This window comes from Cicer arietinum, chromosome 3, assembly GCF_000331145.2.
Source record: "Cicer arietinum cultivar CDC Frontier isolate Library 1 chromosome 3, Cicar.CDCFrontier_v2.0, whole genome shotgun sequence".
Classification (NCBI taxonomy): domain Eukaryota; kingdom Viridiplantae; phylum Streptophyta; class Magnoliopsida; order Fabales; family Fabaceae; genus Cicer; species Cicer arietinum.
The window spans coordinates 30,496,248-30,518,578 of NC_021162.2; the positions used below are offsets into that span (position 1 = coordinate 30,496,248).

General features: G+C 33.5%; 1 protein-coding gene across 1 annotated transcript in view; it reads left to right on the forward strand.

Annotated features, from left to right (window-relative positions):
• The window catches only part of LOC101499361 (protoporphyrinogen oxidase 2), an 18,442-nt gene extending 1,500 nt beyond the window's left edge, over window positions 1–16,942 (forward strand). The window contains exons 3-18 of the mRNA XM_004515375.4: window positions 359–494; window positions 1,136–1,201; window positions 1,419–1,469; window positions 1,612–1,668; window positions 3,073–3,149; window positions 3,276–3,312; window positions 6,418–6,483; window positions 7,288–7,328; window positions 8,490–8,622; window positions 8,763–8,930; window positions 14,782–14,856; window positions 15,086–15,209; window positions 15,297–15,405; window positions 15,707–15,781; window positions 16,006–16,112; window positions 16,683–16,942. Coding sequence (XP_004515432.1) covers window positions 359–494; window positions 1,136–1,201; window positions 1,419–1,469; window positions 1,612–1,668; window positions 3,073–3,149; window positions 3,276–3,312; window positions 6,418–6,483; window positions 7,288–7,328; window positions 8,490–8,622; window positions 8,763–8,930; window positions 14,782–14,856; window positions 15,086–15,209; window positions 15,297–15,405; window positions 15,707–15,781; window positions 16,006–16,112; window positions 16,683–16,798 — 1,438 coding nt within the window. The 3' untranslated portion in view covers window positions 16,799–16,942. The remainder of the gene's footprint in view (window positions 1–358; window positions 495–1,135; window positions 1,202–1,418; window positions 1,470–1,611; window positions 1,669–3,072; window positions 3,150–3,275; window positions 3,313–6,417; window positions 6,484–7,287; window positions 7,329–8,489; window positions 8,623–8,762; window positions 8,931–14,781; window positions 14,857–15,085; window positions 15,210–15,296; window positions 15,406–15,706; window positions 15,782–16,005; window positions 16,113–16,682) is intronic.
• The last annotated feature ends 5,389 nt before the right edge of the window (window positions 16,943–22,331 follow it).

The window sequence follows — 22,331 nt, forward strand, 5'->3', positions numbered from 1 at the left end:
TATTCCCAGTATCTTTAGCCCAATCCCCTCTTGACGGCTTTCCGTTCGGTTAGCTCCCTTTACTTCCTCTATACCATAATTGAGAATTCCCATTCTATATCATGCATCTATCCATGTTCTTCCTTCTATTTTATACGATTGGATACTCAATAAACATCAGCTCATCAATTTGTATGTGTTATTATATTTTATGAATGCTATTTGGCTGAAATAGGATGATTGTTCGTAAGCTTTATATAATACTTGAAGGACTTTTGTTGCTTTTGTCCTCCATGATGCACATTATAACCATTGATGTATTTGAGATTCTAAATATTCATGACATTGGCACTGTCTAACTTTGTTTCATGGTATCAAGTGGGCTTGCTGCGGCTTACAAATTGAAATCACATGGGCTAGATGTAACTGTGTTTGAAGCTGAAGGAAGAGCTGGAGGGAGGTTAAGAACTGTTTCTCGAGATGGGCTAGTTTGGGACGAGGGAGCTAATACAATGGTAAGTTTGCTATTATGTCTGTACATGTACATAGTTTTTAAAATTTACAGTACATGTAAGTAAATGTTGATGAAAAATTCAGTTCAGAGTGTATCTTTGTAACAAATCCAAGAATTTTGGATCATATATCTAATGGTTTGTACTCTGAAATTTCAATTCCAAACCATTGATGTTTTCATCAATAACATTCATGTGCACTTTATTTTCATGAACATCTTCACGTTAGAGGAGGAGGATTTCTAACAAGTTGAATTTAGTTTTGGGAAAGTTATGGGTAACCCACCCAATGTTTTTCAAATTTAATACATAACTCTCCTGAAATGTGTTAAAATATATTAAATTCTGTAGGTCTAGACATCCCAAAGGTAGGCTTGGAGTGAGTCATGCTACCCTACAAGCTACCAACTTTCTACTTTTGAATGATCATGCTTCGCACGTGACCTAAAAGATGTGAAACTAACAAAATTTAATATTTTTCAAAATCTAACCCAAACTTCAGGGGGATACGTGTGGAAAAATAAACTTCATGTATAAATATTAAAAATGAATTATGGGGGTTATTTTTAATTTACCCTTTATTTGATACATGCTTCTAACATAGTAACATAATAAGTTCTTACTTTTTTGTCCTCTTTTTGCAGACTGAAAATGAAGCAGAGGTTAAAAGCTTGATTGATGCTCTTGGACTTCAAGAAAAACAACAATATGTAAGAACTTTGTGTGCAGGAACATAGTATTAGAGAGACCATATGTTTCTCTTATTTATTTTTGCCTGATGACTAATCCTTTGAGCTGCTTGAGCCTTAGCTCTTTGAATTGAATTATAATATTATGGACTTTGTTGTTGCATTTTGGAATTTTAGGAATATTGGTGATTACATATTTGTTCTGCTTCTAAGATTGATATTTGGTTTGTTGTTACAGCCATTGTCACAGCATAAGCGCTATATTGTGAAAAATGGGATGCCACTTCTGGTATGTCTTGCTAGTAACTTATTTCATAAATCTGTTTTTAATTTTAATTTCGAATTAATTGGACTTTGGAAATAGGATTTCAAATTTTATAGCAATTTTTGTCTCACAATAAATATGAAATGTGGTAACATATTGAAATTAGGTACCCGCAAATCCTGCTGCACTACTGAAGAGCAAACTGCTTTCTGCACAATCAAAGGTTTCTTTCTCACGTGTCTAAGGATCTTCCAGCTTTTTGACCTTTAGTAATTTTTTCTTTTATAGTCATGAAATGCTTTCTATTTGATTAATGTGACTTAAACATGCTTACAGTCACACACTCCTCAAACACTCCTTTGCAATGTACAACATTTTGCCTTCCCATTATAACTTTTTCCAAAGGTTTCCGATTTGGGATACGTTAGAATTCAAAGTATGAGTTTATTATTCCTTGACTGTATAACTTCCTAGGTTCATTGTTAGTATTCCTAGTCAATACAAGTTCTTAGACTTTGAATGTAATTATTGTAGCCTCAATATAAATAGATTGTGTGTGATCTTGTTTTAGACACACAAGAAATATAGAAATTACATATCTTTACATGGTATCAGTAGTGGTTCATCCTAGGACTGCTCTCCTTTTTGCAACTGTGCCATAACTTCTTTGTTTTTTCCTTCAAAATTATGTGCGTGTACTGCTCCAGCTGCGTCCGTACTGTTCTAGTGAGACCCACCATCTAGAAGCACCACAGACCGCCGCACAATCTTCTGGCGAGCACGGTGACATTTTTTGTGCCGCCATACTCTGCCGCACACGCCTCCACGTACCGCCTCTTCATCCATGCATTAGACCCACACGCCTCCACCAGCACCGCACATGACATACTTTCGGCCACCAGTTTTTCAATGCCGACCGTCGCTCAGGGTCTTAAGGCACATTCCGAGATTATTTCCAACTTTTGGTGATTTTTCAGCAACTTTTTCTTTTTCACCTAATGTCGACCGTCATGTCACCGTCTACTTAAGTGTCTTTTTATCGGCTATTCTCGTCTGCAAAAAGGTTATCGGTGCTATTTCCCAAATCTTCGACGGTACTTCATCTTTGCCGATGTCATTTTCTTTGAGACTCGCCCCTTCTTTCCCCCTACTATAGAAGATTTCAATGATTCTGGTCAGTCACAATGTTTCTCTCTAGAGGTCATTAATCTCCCCATTGCACCAACCCCTATCTCTATCCCCACCCCTGTCTCTATCCCAACCACCACCCTATTGCATGGACAAGAGAGGTTTTTCCCCTATCGGTGACGTCACCGACTTTGAACCATATTGTAATATTTAATTGTGGTCTGGAAATAGCAGCAGAATCATATACATGGTGCAACAGACAACATCAGCACCCAAGTTCTAAGACTCGGGAATCTGGAATGAGATTACTCATGGAAGTTGATGAAAAACTTCAAATTCAAATTTTATTATTATCATGCTCTATTGCTTATACTTTTCATATTCTTTTTTTAATTATGTTTGTGGTGTTGATTTCGTCTCCTAGATATTGCTACTAATTACTATTTATTAATCCTGCTGATAAAAGATAGCTTGCACACTGACCTTTCTAAATTTGCAGATTCGCGTCATTTTTGAACCATTTATGTGGAAAAGAAGTGACTCCTCTACCGTGTGTGATGAAAATTCTGAAGAAAGGTTCAATAAACCTCGATATTCGAACCCAGCTAGTTCTACAAAGCTTTGCTCTGTCTAAATTATATTATATTTTACTATTGTGTAAAAGCGATAGCTTTAACATTCTTTCGGTTTTCTTTCTCACAGTGTTAGCAGATTCTTTGAACGTCATTTTGGGAAAGAGGTATATGTCCCATTACTTGCCATCACACATTTGACTTTTTTCTGCTTGTGACTATTATGTTGTATGCTTACAGTGCAAAGTACATACATTTTCCATCATTGTATTTGTTTAATTAGAGAAAATGAGACATAATATTGTGAAATTGTGTGTTCCAACAACACAACATAGTGCATTTTATGTAGGTTCAAAGACAACAAATACAAAATAAATATAGGAGATATTATAATATATTTTTAACACTGCCTCTCAAGGTAGAGCATATAAATCATATGGATCGAGCTTGTCACAAAAACAATAGATTTGAGGACCTCTTAAGGGTTGGGTGAATGCATTTGCCAATTGATCATTATAGTTGAAAAAACTTGTGGTGATGTCTCCTGATGCAATATTTTACTTGATGAAATGAAAATATATTTCAATAGGTTTGATCAAACATAATATGCAATGTTGTTTGATTATCACATATTAGTGTCATTTACATTGACTCCAAACTAAAGCTCTTTGACTAACTGTTTATTTTCAAACAAATAAGTTCACAACTCACTAATGCCATGACCATGTATTTGGCTTCTGCATTAATTCTTGCAACTACAATTTGTTTCTTGTTTTTTTAGGATATCAAGTTACCTTCATTAAGCACACAATGGATGAGTCTGCCCAATTAACATTTGAGTGACCAACTATTTGAGTATGTCTATTGTCTCCATAAACGAGACCTTTTCCTTGCCAATAGTCTTAACAAGGGGAATTTAAGAGCCACATACCACATTGTCTACAAAAGAAATGTCTGAACACATAGACTTTAAATTCTCAACCAACCTCTTGTATCATCCTAAATCAGACAATGACTCTCCCTTATTAGGTAGAAGTTTGATGTTTTGATCCATAGAAGTGTGAACAGGTTTGACATTCAATAATCTTGTTTTTTCAAGAATATCCATTGCATATTTTCTCTGTGAAATCACTATTATATGCAATCCTTAGAATAAGTTGCTTTGATGCCCAATAAATAACAGAACTTGTCAAGGTCTTCGGTCTATGAAAGATGTTGTATCAACTAGGGTATGCCATGTTGATCACTACCAATTGTATCCATATCATCGACATAAACAATAAGATAGATACACTATTTGGACGAATGGCAATAGTAAATAGAGTTGTCAGCCTCACGACATTGTTGTCAAATAGAGGCTACAGCAACGCTATAGCATAGTGAAATTTGATCAAATTGCTATTATTTCCCAATACGTTGATAGCGACAGTGATAAGTTTAAAGTTGCGACAAAGGTCTAGTGTTCGTCCCCAAGTGGGGTCTTTGGTGGGACAGACTCAAGAGGACAATAGTAGGAGGATCAAGGATTACTATAGGAAAGGGCGCATGAGACAAATGGATCAACTCAAAGTAAGGTACAAATTTAAAAAAAAGTTATCATCGGTTGATATACGGTAACTTGAAGAGTTGAGGAAAATCAACGGTAGTCTTTTTTAGACTGATGATAAAATTGAAAGAAGAACTTGAGAGATCAAGTTGAAAGTTTGTCAAAACCAATAGAGGTTGTGAACAAAACATGTAGATCTAAAGATACAAGGTAGAAGTGAATGAATAGGGATATGGGAGAAAAGGACTGAGTAAGGTATTTTTTATCAAGTACAGATGATGGCGTGCAATTTATAATATAACAGACTTGAGTTTGAGTGGTTTCAATAAGGTGCCGATTCTTGCGTTTGACAACCCTATTTTATTGAGGTGTATGAGCCTAAGATGTTTGGTGAAGAATGCCCTTAGAAGCCATAAATATTTGAAATTGCTCGATAGATATTCACAAGCATTTTCAGAAGGTAAATAGTGTATGGAAACTCCAAACCAAGTTTTAATTTCTTGATAAAAGTGCTCGAAGCTGAAGAAAAATTCTGACCTATTTTTCATGAAAAATAATCTTGTACAATGTGAAAAGTCATTGATAAAAGGATATTTAGACCCAAACATAGAATAGTATGAGACGGACTCCAAATATCAGAGTGAACTAAAGCAAAAAAGGAAGAAGCTCGTTTTTTGACTTGATTAGTGAACTGACTACGAGTGTGTTTCCTAGTTGACACAGCTCGCAAAGGAAAATCAGATAACTTGGAGAGGCTCGACACTGACTTCTGGAATTTACCAGACCTAATTGAGCATGTATGTAAGAGGAAAATCTGTGGCAAAACAAACACGAGATAGGGTGGATAATTGGTTAAGGCTATTAGACTCATATTTGGCACCAAGTTCCAGTTTTGAACTCTAGTCCAGCAGAATAATGATGTCTTTAGTACGAGTAATCAAACAATCATTATGACGAGTTAACTGATTAATTGAAAGAAAATTAAAGACACCCAGGATTATAAAGGACATACTTGACTGTTAGAGAAGGGAGTGGATGCACAATCCTAATTCCTTGGGATTGAGTTTGAGCACCATTAGCTGAAGTTACTTTAGGTAAATAACCAGACATAGAAAGAGAGAAGAGAAGAGCCTTTTTACTAGAGATATGGTCAAATGGACCTGAATCAAGAACACAATGACCAAGGGACATAAATTGCCATATGCATGCAAACGAGTATCACACGCTAGTGATGATCGCTGTATGCAGAAGCTTTGAGACGTGCATGGGAGCGTATGAGTGAAAAAATTGAGGTGGGTTTCTGAGTTTTGGCTGATCTGGACTGCTATTTTGATGGTGTGGTGCTCGGCTGGAAACAGGGGCTGCTGACAGCGGCTGAGCAAAAAACCAAAAAAGTGTAGAAGTGTTGGATTGAGATCATAGTGAAGAAGAAAGGACAAACCAGAGTTGGAACACGGTTTGTGGGAAAAAAATTATCACTCAAAGATAGTGGGTTCACTAAGTAAGGACAGTCTAGGTACCATGTTCAATGAGAGAAAACAGAGACATAATATTATTTATTTAGGCAATAAGCAAAATATAACGAGAGATTATTCCTATTTACATGATAAATACGACATGAAATGCCTATAAAATAAATACAAAGATCATAATATATCTTTTTATAGTATTTATTATTTTGATCAAAGTATTTAATACTTCTTTCTGATATCAAAATTATTTGAAGGTTGTGGACTATCTCATTGATCCTTTTGTTGGCGGTACAAGTGCAGCAGATCCTGAATCTCTTTCTGTGAGTTAATTCTCAAAATTAAATGTTTCTACTATATTTGGTATTAAATTAGATGTATCAATTTTAAATATAAATTTTAGTTTTGTATTAAGATTGGAAATTCATATAAGATGTTAATCTCAATTAATGAACATGGCAAATTGACCCTACAGGTTAGAGGAAAAGAATTTTAGAACTGACTGACTTTGCACTGCTATACTGCTTTGTCCTTATAATTCTTGGAATGTAATTAATTATTATGCAAGGCTTGTATTCTTTGTGATACTCTAGTATTAACTTAAAATATTAGTACAAATAAGATATTAGGTTTGTGTTTTGTAATTGTACCATGACAGTACAATAACATCATAATATTATTCAGTGTCCTCTTTCCCCCTCGTCCTTTCATGTATTCCAATGATCTTTCATCTTTAAAGTCAGTTCCTTTGTCCCTAAACTTGATTTAGGATAGAGCTGTTTTTATTGCCTCTCTGGTTTTCTGCTCATGACTGCTTCAAGTGAGTTGCTATCTCAAAACTGAAGTGGTTGGGGAACCTTGCCACATTCTTATTTTTTGACTTGGATGATTTCTTATTCTCCTCTTTGTGATTCACCTGCTAATGTTTTTCTTCATTCACGGTGGAAAGAGGAAATCTATGCAATAGGAAGATAGGAATATCCTTCTCTAGTACAGAAAACTGGTAGCGTCTACCAGATAAATTACATACATAAATGAAATAGATCAGTTAGTAGGCTAAAAAATACTTTTAGTTGCCCTAACGTTTTGCTTTTTGTCTTTAATTACCTTTCATATATTTCAAACAGATGCGCCATTCTTTCCCAGAGCTATGGAATTTGGAGAAAAGGTATACCTTGCAACTTTCTTATAGTACTCTAAAATTAATATAGCTGATGGACTTCCATTTTCAGTCTTAGTTTTCTTCGGTTGATATTTTCACTTGATATCTGTAAAAAATAAGTTTTGCTCATGGAGCTCCCTATACATTTTAGCATTCTGCATAGCTTATTCTTATGGAGCCAAGCAATTAAAATTGAAGTATAGCAGTTGTAGGGGGAGTCTGTTAGGTATCAGAAATTGATAGGTAAGCTGAACCGATATGAATATGAAAATACTCTTAATATTGTGAGGAAGAAACCTCTGTTACAAGCTTAAAGAAGAAATTGGAAAATAAAAGAAGAATAGCCTTTGTTCTGAGAACTAATCAACTCCTATTCTCAACCAATATCCCAAATTCCGCACTTGCTAAGACTCTGATAGAGACCTGAGTGAGGGTTGATAAGGAAAAGAGGTATAAAGTAATAGAGTGTGGTAAGGATATATGGTAAATAAAGAGTGAGGGAGGCTGATTAGTTGGCAGGTTTGTTATGCCTTAGTAGTATAAATAGTGAGGTGTGAATTGTGATGGGGATGGAAGCATATTAGAGGGAACCATTATGGTTAGGAAGAGAGAGAGTTCTCCTTCTCTGAGGAGCTTGGCTCTGGGGTTGATTTGGATTCTTCCCTTCTACCATTTTTTCTTTCTTCATCAATTGAATACATTCTATTTCCATTGTTTGATCTACTTCCGTACTTAAATTCTGCTTCTGAATTCCCGGGTTCCATCATACTCAGATGCCGCTACACTGACCTCTCCTCTTATATAGAAAATGGTTCCATATCTCTGCCACACTCTCTAATTGCCACATGTACTTTCTGTTATTCCCTCTGATAGGACACTTAAGCCCAGTAGGTTCAATGACCCAGTAATTTCTGTTTTCCAGAAATAATATACTCTTTTCTTCCATTAAAATTCTGGTTTCTATCCCCCTCTCTCTCTTTTCTCAACTGAATTTATTCTCCTCCCTCTCTTCTCAACCGAATAGGTTCATCCTCATCATTGGGTTTATAGAGCCTTTTTCTCTCCTACCCATGAGTTATAGGCCTATTAGAGTGTCCCTAGAAATGTAAGATATCATTCTTTTTTATTGTTTCTTGGTTGCTATATGGTGGATCCTCTATGTTTCAGGTTTGGCTCCATTATAGGTGGGGCTTTACAATCCAACTTATTTGGCAAAAGGGACAAAACAGGAGAAACTAAAGATGCACCGAGAAAAAGCAAGCACCAGCGTGGTTCATTTTCTTTTCAGGGCGGGATGCAGGTATTGAATCATTGTGAAAATATTTTTCTTCGAGGAAAACCATGTCCTGTGCTTGATTAGAGCTACCTACCCTTTGAATATTTTATTTATCTTATTAATTCATATCTTTAATCTCGTTTGCTTAACTGTATCCAGCACAGACATTGACTGATACGTTGTGCAAAGAGCTTGGCAAAGACAACCTTAAATTAAATGCAAAGGTTTTGACACTAGCTTACAGTCATAATGGAAGTTCTCCATCGGAAAATTGGTCTATTACTTGTGCTTCTAACCTAACAACACAAGATGTTGATGCAGTAATTATGACGGTTAGTATGGTCTCACTTCTTTTTCCATTTTGTTCTTTTCCTGAATACAGCAAATTATGCATGAGTGTGTTAATATAACAAACAAGGGAACAGAGTCAGGGAAAGACCTGGCTTGTACGTGTGTTCATGCAGGTTTGATGCAAAGTCTGAATTTCAGATCAAAATAATTAAGAAAGGCCAAAGCAAAATAAAATACGTGCATTGTCGTTACAATTGTGCTTTTTCTTTTGACAGTTTCAAAAACAAAACAATAGCATACTCTCTTACGGCTTCTTGTTAGACATTCACAAAATAGTTGAATCAAAATTCAAATGGGAAGTGAATTTTTTTCTCAAGGCTGTGGGTTGCTATGAGGCATGTAAAAAGAGATAATTTGTTTTGTGGGATCCTTCAAGTTACTGTATACTAATGCTAATGTGACTTATTACCTGATATTGCTTTATATGTGAATAGCTCTTTTGACGGTTGTGTGCTAGTCCTGCAGATCAATGCTAATGTGACTACACACATCTCAAAATAAAGCTTTTTTTTAACAACTCCTTAATATAGCATAAATAGTTTTAAATTGATAAATATTTATGACAAAAGTCATAGTTGGTTTAAAAATAAAAAATAAAAAAAGTACACTTGGACAAGTAACTTTTAAATAGGTAAAGATTAGAAGACCAAAAAGAAATTGTGAAAAAATGTAATTATAGAGAAACAACAAATTCATAATGAGGCATTACAGTTGCCCCTCACAACAAGAGCCAATTTGACCTAATTGACATATAATTTTGTCAAACACTTGCTTTATTATTTTTTAGCTAAATATAACTGTTGAAGAATCGAGAGAAATTAGATTTATTCTCTTTTATTTTATATTATTATGTTTATTTTTATTCTGTCATTATTACTCAGTTTTACTATTGTAATTTCTTTTCCTATATAAACAGCTTAAGGCTGTAATAATAAAATATGAAAGTATTTTGTCTTTTACTTTCTTCATGGTATCAAGAGCTCTGGTTAGGGTTCTGTAAACCTTTCCACAACCATTAGGGTTTGGCGTTCTAACCAACTGAGCTAAAGCTAATGGCACACAATACCCCATGGAAGGTAGCCCTTATGGGTAGCGGCGACAATGACGATGGTTTGGCAAAAAAATCAGATGTAGTCAACAACCCTGACAATTTAGACAGCGCCATAAGTGGCAGTGGCAGCGGCCTAAGCAGCCAGAATGGTTCTTGCAACTTTTTTGGCCATGAGGGAACTTCTAATGCCCTCAAGGTTGAAATCCAGAAACTAAATGGAAAAAATTATGTCGAATGGTCCCAAACCGCAAGATTGATTTTAGACGGTAAGGGAATATATGGTTTCCTAACAGGAGAGGTGCAAATGCCTGCCACAACTGATCCAAAATACAGGTTTTGGAAATCTGAGAACTCTGTTATTATTGCTTGGTTGCTTAGTAATATGGAATCAACAATCAAAAAACCTTTTATGTTTTTGCCTACTGCCAAGGAAGTTTGGGAGGCTGTCAAAGAAACATATTCTGATATTCAGAATTCTTCTCAAATTTTCGATCTCAAATCACGATTGTGGCATACCAAACAAGGAGATAGAGATGTCACTACCTATTACAATGAGTTGATGACACTATGGCAAGAATTGGATCTCTGCTATGATGATCATTGGAAGTGTTGTGAGGACAATGTTTTGTTTCTTAAGAGACAGGAGAACGACCGTGTATTCATGTTCTTGGTTGGGCTTAATAAGCGACTTGATGAAGTCCGAGGCATCTGATCAAGAGAAGCAGTCTCCTTCAAGCCCATCTCCTTTCACCAAGGAACAGTTAGATCAATTGTACAAACTTCTTGAGTCTCAAACTTCTTCTTGCTCTATAGCTCAGAGAGGTAATTTTCCAAATACTGCTCTACTTAGTGTCACTCCCAGCCATACTTGGATTATTGATTCTGGTGCTACTGATCATATGACTGGGGAGTCGAGTCTATTTTCTTCTTATAGCCCTTGTGCAGGTAACCACAAAATTAAAATTGCAGATGGCTCTCTTTCAGCCATTGCAGGGAAAGGTTCTGTTATTCTGTCACCTAAGTTAACCTTAAAAGATGTCTTACATGTTCCTAATTTATCATGTAATCTATTATCCATTACTAAATTAACAAAGGATATAAATTGTCAAGCTAACTTCTTTCATTCTCATTGCACTTTTAAGGATTTGAGCACGGGGAAGATGATTGGCAATGCTAAGGAGAGTGGAGGACTCTATTATCTTGACAATGGACTCGACTTCAAAGACCAACAAAAAACAAGTACCTGCTTTGAATCTATTTTTGTTTCTTCTAATAATGATGATATTATGTTATGGCATTTACGGTTAGGACATCCTAGTTTTCCGTATTTGAAACATTTGTTTCCTAAATTATTTTCTAAGAAGGATCCATCTTTATTTCATTGTGAAACTTGTGAATTTGCTAAACATCACCGTTCTTCTTTTTCTGCACAACCATATAAACAATCAAAACCGTTTGCAGTTATTCATAGTGATGTTTGGGGTCCTAATAGAATAAACACATTTTCTAATAAAAAATGGTTTATAACTTTTATTGATGATCATACTAGAATTTGTTGGGTTTATTTATTGAAAGAAAAATCGGAAGTTGGACAGGTTGTCAAAAATTTCTTTAAAATGGTGCACACTCAATACCAAACAAATATTCAAGTCTTCAGAAGTGACAATGGTAAAGAATATTTTAATATACTTTTGTCCGATTTTTTTCTTGCAAATGGGGTTGTTCATCAAAGTTCTTGTGTTAATACACCCCAACAAAATGGAATTGCAGAGAGAAAGAATAGGCATCTTCTTGAGGTTGCTAGAGCTTTACTATTTGCAAATAAGGTTCCAAAATATTTGTGGGGTGAAGCTGTTTTAACTGCATCATATTTAATCAATCGAATGCCATCTAAAGTTTTAGATTTTCATACACCTCTTGATGTTTTTCGAAATTATTTTCCTTTGACTAGTGTCTCTGCTGATTTGCCACTAAAAGTTTTTGGTTGCACTGCTTTTGTTCATGAACATAAACACCTTGACAAACTCGATCCACGAGCAATAAAATGTGTGTTTACCGGTTACTCTCCAACTCAGAAGGGGTATCGGTGTTTTGAACCAAAATCAAAAAGAATTTTTGTAACCATGGATGTTACTTTTGTTGAAAATCAACCATTTTTTAGTGACATTCATCTTCAGGGGGGAAATTTTAAGGAAGATTCATCTTTTACTTTTGAAAACATCATTACTTTAAGTGATATAGTGTTGTCACAAAATTCTGAGACTTATATTGATGCACCAAAAGAAAATGCCCAAGAATCCATATTGAAACTCAATCCACTTATGAATGAGGTTTCGACAGATTCGGGGGCGACAATTTCAAATGAAAATCACAATGATCAAATTCTTGATCTCAATAATAATAAAGGACCACCTGAAATGCCACAACATAATGACTCAGATAAAGAGACACAAAGCAGGTTTACTACAATTGACCCTACTTGGAAGGGAAATGTCTTTGAAAGAAGAAACCATAAACAGAGAAATGAAGGACCCATTCTCCGACCCTTCCAAGATTCTGAACCAATAGATAATCCAACACATCATCTTGATACATGTAAGTCTTCTTCTATTCTTAAGAGTCATGTCGAGTATCCTGATTTAGACCTTCCTATTGCAATTAGAAAACCTATTAGATCATGCACTAAATATCCTTTGTCTAATTATGTGTCATACTCAAAATTGTCTTCTTCATTTGCTGCATTTACCTCTAAGTTGTCTACTGTAGAAATTCCAAAAAATATACAGGAGGCTCTAAAAATTCCAAAGTGGAAAGAAGCTGTTCTTGAGGAGATGAGAGCTCTTGAGAAGAATCAAACTTGGAGAGTCATGACATTACCTACAGGAAAGAATACTGTTGGCTGTAAATGGGTATTTACTGTGAAATATAATTCTGATAACACAGTTGAAAGATACAAGGCACGCTTGGTTGCTAAAGGGTTTACTCAGACATATGGCATTGATTACTCAGAGACTTTTGCTCCCGTTGCCAAATTAAACACTATTAGAGTTCTCTTGTCCTTGGCAGTGAATTTAGATTGGTCTCTTAACCAACTTGATGTAAAGAATGCTTTTCTGAATGGTGATTTGGAGGAGGAAGTATACATGGATAGCCCACCTGGCTTTGAAGATAAATTTGGTTCAAATGTGTGCAAACTTCAAAAATCCCTTTATGGTCTCAAGCAATCTCCAAGGGCTTGGTTTGAAAAATTCACTCAGTCGGTCAAAAGGCAAGGATATATGCAGGGACAATCAGACTATACTTTGTTCATGAAGTTCTCTAATGTTGGTAAAATTTCAATTTTAATTGTATATGTAGATGATATTATTCTCACAGGAGATGACATTGTTGAGATGGAAAGATTGAAGAAAAATTTGACTAAAGAATTTGAGATCAAAGATTTAGGCGCGCTTAAATATTTTCTTGGTATGGAAGTTGTTCGCTCAAAGAAGGGAATTGTTGTTTCTCAAAGAAAATACATCCTAGATCTCTTGGAAGAAACTGGGATGAGTGGGTGTAGACCAGCAGATACTCCTATGGAATTAAATGCTAAACTTTGGGAGAAAGGCAGTGTTCCTGTTGAGATTGGAAGATATCAGAGGTTAGTCGGCAAACTTATTTATCTAGCCCACACTAGACCTGACATCGCTTTCTCTGTGAGTGTTGTAAGTCAATTCATGCATTCTCCCTATGAAGAACACTTGGAGGCAGTTTATCGAATCTTAAGGTACTTGAAATCCAATCCTGGAAAGGGTTTGTGCTTCAAGAAAACTAATGACAGAGAAGTCTCTATATTTACAGATGCTGATTGGGCAGGATCAATTACTGATAGAAAATCCACCACTGGATATTGTGCCTATGTTTGGGGAAATTTAGTTACTTGGAGAAGTAAGAAACAAGGGGTTGTTGCTCGAAGCAGTGCAGAAGCTGAATTCAGAGCTATGGCTCAAGGAATTTGTGAACTTTTATGGATTCGTAAACTCTTGGACGAACTGAAAATGAAAGTTGACTCACCCTTAAAATTGTTCTGTGATAGCAAAGCAGCAATAAGTATAGCTCACAACCCTGTACAACATGATAGAACCAAGCATATTGAGATTGACCGCCATTTCATAAAAGAAAAAATTGATGCTGGAGTTATATGTCTGTCATTTGTGACTTCCAATCAGCAAACTGCTGATATCTTGACAAAAAGTTTGGCAAGACCCAATTTTGAGCGACTTATAGCCAAGTTGGGCATGACAGATATCTATGCACCAACTTGAGGGGGGGTGTTGAAGAATCGAGAGAAATTAGATTTTATTCTCTTTTATTTTATATTATTATGTTTATTTTTATTCTGTCATTATTACTCAGTTTTACTATTGTAATTTCTTTTCCTATATAAACAGCTTAGGGCTGTAATAATAAAATAAGAAAGTATTTTGTCTTTTACTTTCTTCAATAACAAAACAAAAATAATATTAGGTTAAGTTTATGTCCCCCAATTGTTTTTCTTTTTAATATGCATAGGCTTCCAACAGCTCCACTGACTTTTCTTCTGCATTACTTAAGCAAGAAAAGAAAATCAAAGATTGCATGATTCTACTACATTTTTTTTCTTTCAGGAAGCACGTTATGAGCCTTTTGTTGACTTGGTTTCTGAATTCTTATTTCGAAACAGAGAGACATTCTCGTCTCGCAATGTTTTATTGCTTCTGCTGATAACTTTTGATGTGTTTTTTTTTTTTATAATAATACAGGCTCCTCTAGGTAATGTCAAAGACATCCAGATCACAAAAAGGGGAACCCCCTTCACACTTAATTTTTTTCCTGAGGTATACCAAAATTTCAATTGTTGTACTTCAAATGTCATTTGATTAAATTTATATGACATCTCATGCTCTTCTCGCACCATTACTGCTTGGTAAGGATCATAAAAAAAAGCCATAGCCTTGTAAAATCTGTGTGGATTGAATGGTTGAGTTTGAGCAATATTTATCATTAAGGATCATAACAAAACATGTTCGAGTTCTTTTTTTAACAACACATCAACCCCTATTGCAGGTGACCTATTTGCCACTCTCAGTCTTAATTACCACCTTTAAAAAGGAGAATGTGAAGAGACCTCTAGAAGGATTTGGAGTTCTTGTTCCTTCAAAAGAGGAACAAAATGGTTTTAAAACCCTTGGTAATGCTTCCAAAAATCTATGACTCAAGAAAACTAAAATAGGTCAAACTATTTCTGGCACAACTGCTGACTTATTTTGCACAATAGGTACACTTTTTTCCTCTATGATGTTTCCAGATCGGGCTCCCAGTGATTTGCATCTCTATACTACCTTCATAGGGGGAACTCGAAACAGGGAACTCGCTCAAGCGTCAACGTAACTTATACTGTTATATTCTGATTGTATCTTGTAATCATATACTTTACACAACCATATATATGTATCTATTGCATTCCCTATGCTTGTCAATTGTCACTCTCATCCGACTAATTTTTATCCAAAAAATCAAACGAATAGTTTAGATAAATTATACAGAAGTTAATTAAATAGGAGTGGCAATAGACACGTTGAAGTGACAACAGATATTTCCAAAAACCGTATATGCTGTCACTCTCTTGTTGACTTTTCTTTAGCACCTTTTCTTTACTAATTTGATCATTTACTTATTTTATTGTAGTGACGAGCTCAAGAAAATTGTCACTTCTGACCTGAGAAAGTTGTTGGGAGCAGAAGGGGAGCCCACATTTGTCAAGTATGTCATCAATTTATTTTGGAAGCGGATCTTCTCATGATTTTTTCTGTCATGTTTCGAACGTCCACCCTTAACCAACCTCTCTCTAATTTATTCAAATTCCTAAACCCTCAACTTCTTAATATTAAAAAGGGTCAAAATCTCCACATTATATTTAGAGGATCTTGATCCATTTATTTGCAATACTTTCTCTACTTTTATATTCTAATAATACTCAATTGCAGCCATTTCTACTGGAGTAAAGGCTTTCCTTTGTATGGTCATAACTATGGATTAGTTCTTGAAGCAATTGACAAGATGGAAAAAGGTCTTCCCGGATTTTTCTATGCAGGTATGCTCTTATGACAACGCTTCAAATACAAATAGCTGTGATTGGCACATAAAGAGGAGTGCTAGCAATTCGCTCTATTTTCTATGCTCTTTATTGTTGGCTGAAATCATATGGGTCCCTCTATTTTTTAAAACAGATCCTCCAATATAGAAATACGATATACATAAATTAGCGGGACTTACATGAATTTCAGCCAATAATTGGTTGAAGAGTGTCAAACGGTGTGTTCGTAACATTTTTAGGCAGGTAAGTCATGTTACCACAATAAGCTAACCGGTAACTATAATGCAACCTATTCTTTAAGTCAAACTTTGCTTGCATTCACAACTCACTAGTGTACCAGTGGCTCCGTCTAAGTCAACATGATACTGTGTAAGTGCATGGAGCCACTTGAGGTCAGATGAGGGCATGAGGCCACTGGTGCATAGTTATGAATGCTAAGTTTCAGTGAAGACCTCTTTCATCTGATTCTTCAGGTTAGAATATTTCACAGAATGTGATGTGAGCATATAAGCAACAAAACATTGAATTCTAAATATTTCTGCTACTAATGAATGATCAATTTGGCAGGTAACCACAGAGGTGGACTCTCAGTTGGCAGAGCGATAGCCTCAGGTTGCAAAGCAGCTGATCTTGTAATTTCCTACCTCAACAATGCTTCAGACAATACAGTGGCTGATAAATGATCATCTAGATGTAGGAACTGCATATTTTCAATTTACCAGAGTTCTTAATTTCAGCATCTGTAACCAATGTAATATTATTATTCTTGAATAATGCAAAGTCCCCAACTCGATTTTGAACAGGGAAAAGGAAGTTTGTTGAATACAGTCGTCGATTGCAGAATAAGTTTTTCTTTCAAAATGCAAACATCAGATAATCATGGACATATTCTTCGTTTTGGTAATGTTTTTTTTACACATTTTGAATAAACATTTGTGGTGGATAAGCAACCAACAACAATCAAAACACAAGCGACATGGATGATGTCAGCTAAGGTAAACATGAATCCAAGCAAAGAGTCACATCTATGATGGAGAGCCAGCTGATACTAGGGGTGGACAAAAAACCGTGACTCACCCGAAACTGCGCAAACCGAGTTCAATTTTTGCCAAACGGTCGGGTTTACATGGATAGTCGGATAACAAAAGGAAAAAAATCAAGTACAAACGGATGCATTCGGTCGGGTCCGGTCTGTAAATTTCAATCCAATAGTATTCGACACCGACCGAGAATGACAACTTTTCCATTTTATGTTATTAGTTTAATAGGGATGACTGACAAAATAGTACAAAATTAATTGGAGTAATCAAATGCTTTTAGAGACTTGTCACTTCACTCTATTCATTGTTTCATAAATATATTAAATCTATAATTTCTTTTGCTATAGTCGTTTAGTTTGTCTCTAAAAAAACTCGTTTAAATAATTTTTTTTCAAAGCAAAATGTTTATCCACATCTAGACAGTCGACTTTCTTATTGTCATTCGTTGGGTTCTCTATTTCTTCTTTCCATCTATAATATTCTAAAATTTGGACGAATTTCTATTATTTGAAACCTCAAACCCGTAACAACCCATCCGACACAACCGACATTCGACGAACCCGACGTCGAACGAACTCGCTGACAAAAACGGTCGGAGATGGTTCTTACAATATAGCATTCCGTTAGTGGTGGATTGTCAGTTTTGACCCGTATCCAACCGAAACTGACTGTTCCCCACCTCTAGCTAATACAATGTTATAATTTTTGTATAATTACTTCCATTGATCAAATTTCATTTTTATTAGCCAAAATTACACTATAATTCCTTTATTTTATTTAACAGTAATACTTAGATCTTTTATTTTTTATTTTTTATTTTTTTTCATATAAATCATTTATCTTTTTAAATGTGTACAAGTTATCCTTTTTTTATTATTATAAAATGCTTAGGTGGAAAGGCACATCAGCATTTATTTGAATGTCTTGTTAATTTTTTTTTTTTCCAAAAAACCCATAACAATTTTCACTATCATCTTCATCATTAAATCCAGAAAGAAAAAAAAAGTCAATACTAAAAAATAAAAGATAAAAACCGTTTCAAAAATAAACTCTAAGCTTGCATAAATCAAAACTAAATTAAAAAGAAAAAACCACAAACTCCTACATTACTGTAGTGTAATTTTGCTATCCCACCAAAAAATAAATAGAAATTACTAATATTAGAGACAAATTATTATGCCAAATTGTTGCTAATTACTAATATTAGAGACAAAATCTCTGGCACATTCAGTTTGGTAAATGTTAATAAACCCAACCAACTACGTTTCTAATATAATTTCTATCTATTATAATATATTAAAATAGAGTTTCGAATTTTATCGGCGATAACTCGTCTATATGTATTCTATATATTTTAAAATATGTCAACTTATAATTTTTTTGATGAACCACCTTTCAAAACATACTATTTCTATAATATTTTGCTTGCATTCTATTTTGTTTCACCAATATATAATATAAAGCAAATTATTTCACTTGGTCATTCAAGTACTATTATTTTATACCTTTAGCAAATTCAATTCTAATCAATACATTTAAAGACTCTGATTGTTTATCAAACATTTCATTTTAGTAACTCATACGAAAAATAAAAAACCACTCATATCTTCAATGCATTGTTTATCACACATAAAGATTCATTCATTGATTTTCAATCACTCTCTTGTGTTTGGTTCAAGTCACTCTCTTGTGTTTGGTTCAAGTTCACAACTGTTTCAGTAACATTGTTCCTCCGTTGTCATTATTGTTTAAGACCTTATATAGAAAATGAGGATTTTTTCTAAGATATTATGCGTCCTTTGCAACATTTTTTTCTTTTATAATTAAAAAAATTACATATCATAATCAAAATAAAATAAATATGAAGAATACTAAAGATATTTGTTTAGAAATGAATAACTTCTAACTATTTCATTAACTTTTAACCATTTCAGTACTCGAAATTTTCTATGTCTTAAACCTTCTTGCCAATAATTTTTTGTAACCCACTCTTGATATTTGTTGACAATGACAAATAATTATTTAGAAATTTTATTTCACATTATAATTATTTAGATGGAACAACAGTTAAAGTAATTGAAATTGCTCTATATCCAAAAGACTAGATATCAAATTTGTTTGAAGTTACAATATTTACTTGACGTTTAAATACAAAGTTCACACCAACTATTGTTCTGTATATATTTTTATTTGACATGAAAGTTATGTGTAAATAATATTTTTTTTATCTAAAAAGTATTACTATTATTTTAGTTTATTATTATTATTATTATTATTATTATTATTATTATTATTATTATTATTATTATTATTATTATTACTTCAAGAAATTTATATTTTGTTTTGTAGTATTTCTTTCATATATATCTATCAGCTATATTTACACATTGTCATTTAATACATGTTTGGATTGACAAAATTACAAAGCTACATCGATTTTAGCAAAAGCTACCATTTAAAGGTTAAATAAAATTATGGTGAATTTTTCAAATTCACCACCATTTCAAAAATACACGTATGCACAATATCAATTCTTCAAAAATTTACATTTCATTTTTACAACTTACAGTTTATCAGCAAAGTTTTTTTTACTAAAAGTTATCCATCTTAACATAATTAAATTTATTAATTTTTTAAGTCATGATGACAAACCGTTCTACTAAGGAGAAATTCTTGTCCAGACAAAAGAATTTGGACACACTATTTGGTCACACACAAAAATTATATATTTTTAATTATTTTAAAATTATATGTTATTTTATTATTATTATTTTACATTTTTTCTTATATGTGTATAAAAATATTGTGTCTAGTGACAAATCTTCTTAGAGCCGGCAGGGGCCACGATATCCCCTATATTTATTTTTTATACTAAAATAATAGTGATAAGTTACTAAAATATCCCTAAATTCTTAGGATTTGGAGAAACTCATTTCATTTGACATGACCTCTATTCCTTTTAGTCTCTCCATCCTCTCAATTCTCTACTGCTACTCTATTCTATCTTATTTTCCTTATTCCCTGCTCCCTCACTTTCTCTTGTCTCCCCATCTCAGCCTCTCGTTCATGGTCGTTGACCAGTCTCCACACAATGTTTTCCACGTGACGTTCGTTTCTCCGTCTTAGCCCCTTCTCTAGAGCATACACGCGACACATATTTCTTTTTCATCTCCATTTTGCAGTCTCCTTCCTCTGCGTCCAGCGCCGTCGATGTCCGTCTCTCTCTACTTCTCCGTCTCATTTTGCAGTAACAACGGCCAGCCGTTGGCGTCGCCTCTTGGTCTTAGTCCTCATAGATAACATCACATGTTAGTCTTGATCCTCATACTATCTCAATCTACTTCTTATATTTTTCAAGTTCTAACTCTTTTCTTCTTCTATTGTTTGCTAATTGTGAATTGTTTTAGTTTAAGATTGTGAACTAGTAGCAGTATGTGAATTGTATTTGTGACTTTGTGAATTGGGAATAGTTTTAGTGTGAGAATTGGAATTGTGAACTTTATGGTGTGAATTGTGATTGTGAATTGTTTACTATTTTTTATATTAGTGTAGTGTGGATGTGCAATTATGAATTTGTGAACTGTTTTACTTTGTGAATGTGAGTTATAACCTTGATAATTGTGAACTATTTATCTGAATGCATTGTGTAGCTAATTTGTGTATTTTTTTTAGGAGTGATATGATGTTTAAACATAAGAAAATTGATGCACTTTTCAAGAAGAAAGTTTTCGACAAAGATGAAAGTTGTAAAGCCAATATATTTTATTTGATTGAATTGTGTGAAACTCTAAAAACTTGTATTAATTGAAACTCTAAAAACTTGTATTAATTGAAACTCTAATGTTCCCAACTCGTCGATTATGCATGAATTGTGTAAAGTTCTAAAAAAAACTATATGATTTTTATGAATTTTAATTATAATATTTTAGTTAATACTTGTTGCTCCCCTTAATATTTTAGGCAAGATCTGCCACTGCTTGTGTCCACACAAGAATTATTCTCTACTAAATTATATATAAACTCTTAGACTATATAAAGAAAATTTTGAGAGACATGTGAAGTTGTTCATTTTTTACTGCCAAGTTGAGCAATTTACTTTCAGGTTGGTGTATACATAGTCATACTGTAATGCCAATTACTTTGAATAAGATGACATTAACTATTTCTTGACTAAAACTTAGAGAAGGAGTGTAATTTTTATCCTAAAAAGTCTTATGTATACACTCAAATCCAACTACTAGTCAAAACTATACACCTTTTTTGTGAATCTTTATGAATTTTCATTGAAATGGACTTTCCTCTTTAGCTATACACCTAATTAGTATGATGTTAACCAATTTTTTACATAAAATAATTTTCATGATTCATTTGTAAAATAAAAAATGTCAAAAAGTACATAACTTTTAAAAATATAATGTTTCAAAACTAATATAAATCATATAAAATGAAGAACATATTATAGTTAAATGTACATTGGAAGGAACACTTAATTGTAAGTAGAAAAAAATAGGCTAAATTACATTTGTGGTCTCTTAACTTAATTTCAGGTAACGTTTTAGTCCTTTATCTTTTTTTTCCCGATTTAGTCCTTTATTCATAACAATATCAAATAAAGTATGAAAATATGAGTTTATTTGAAGATTTGCGTTACGAATTTGATGAAATTTGTATTATATTGAAGAATATAATTAATTTTATGAGTTTTGATTGAATTTTTTTTTTGAATTTTTGTATAAAAAAGGATAACATTGTTGAAATTTTAAAACATAAAATATCAAATTGTCACTTAAAATTAAAATAAAGGACCAAGTCGGAAAAAAAAAAAAGATAAATGACTAAAACGTTACCTGAAATTAAGTTAAGGGACCACGGATGTAATTTAGCCAAAAAAATATTAAAGATATCATATTTAAAGGTAAAAAATCTTATCAATATATTTTAATATATGTTGCATGAATTGTATTAGTCAATAAAATTTTACATTTTTCTTATTAATAAAGAAAAATTAATTTATATATAACTATTCAAAAATATATTCACCTTTTAACACATAAATATTTTAATATATTCTACTCTAAAATAAATATATTCTACTTTAAAATAATATATCACTTAATTTGGATGTATTCCAAAATCATATTATTATGATGGCACCGCTTCCGAAATTCAAATAGGA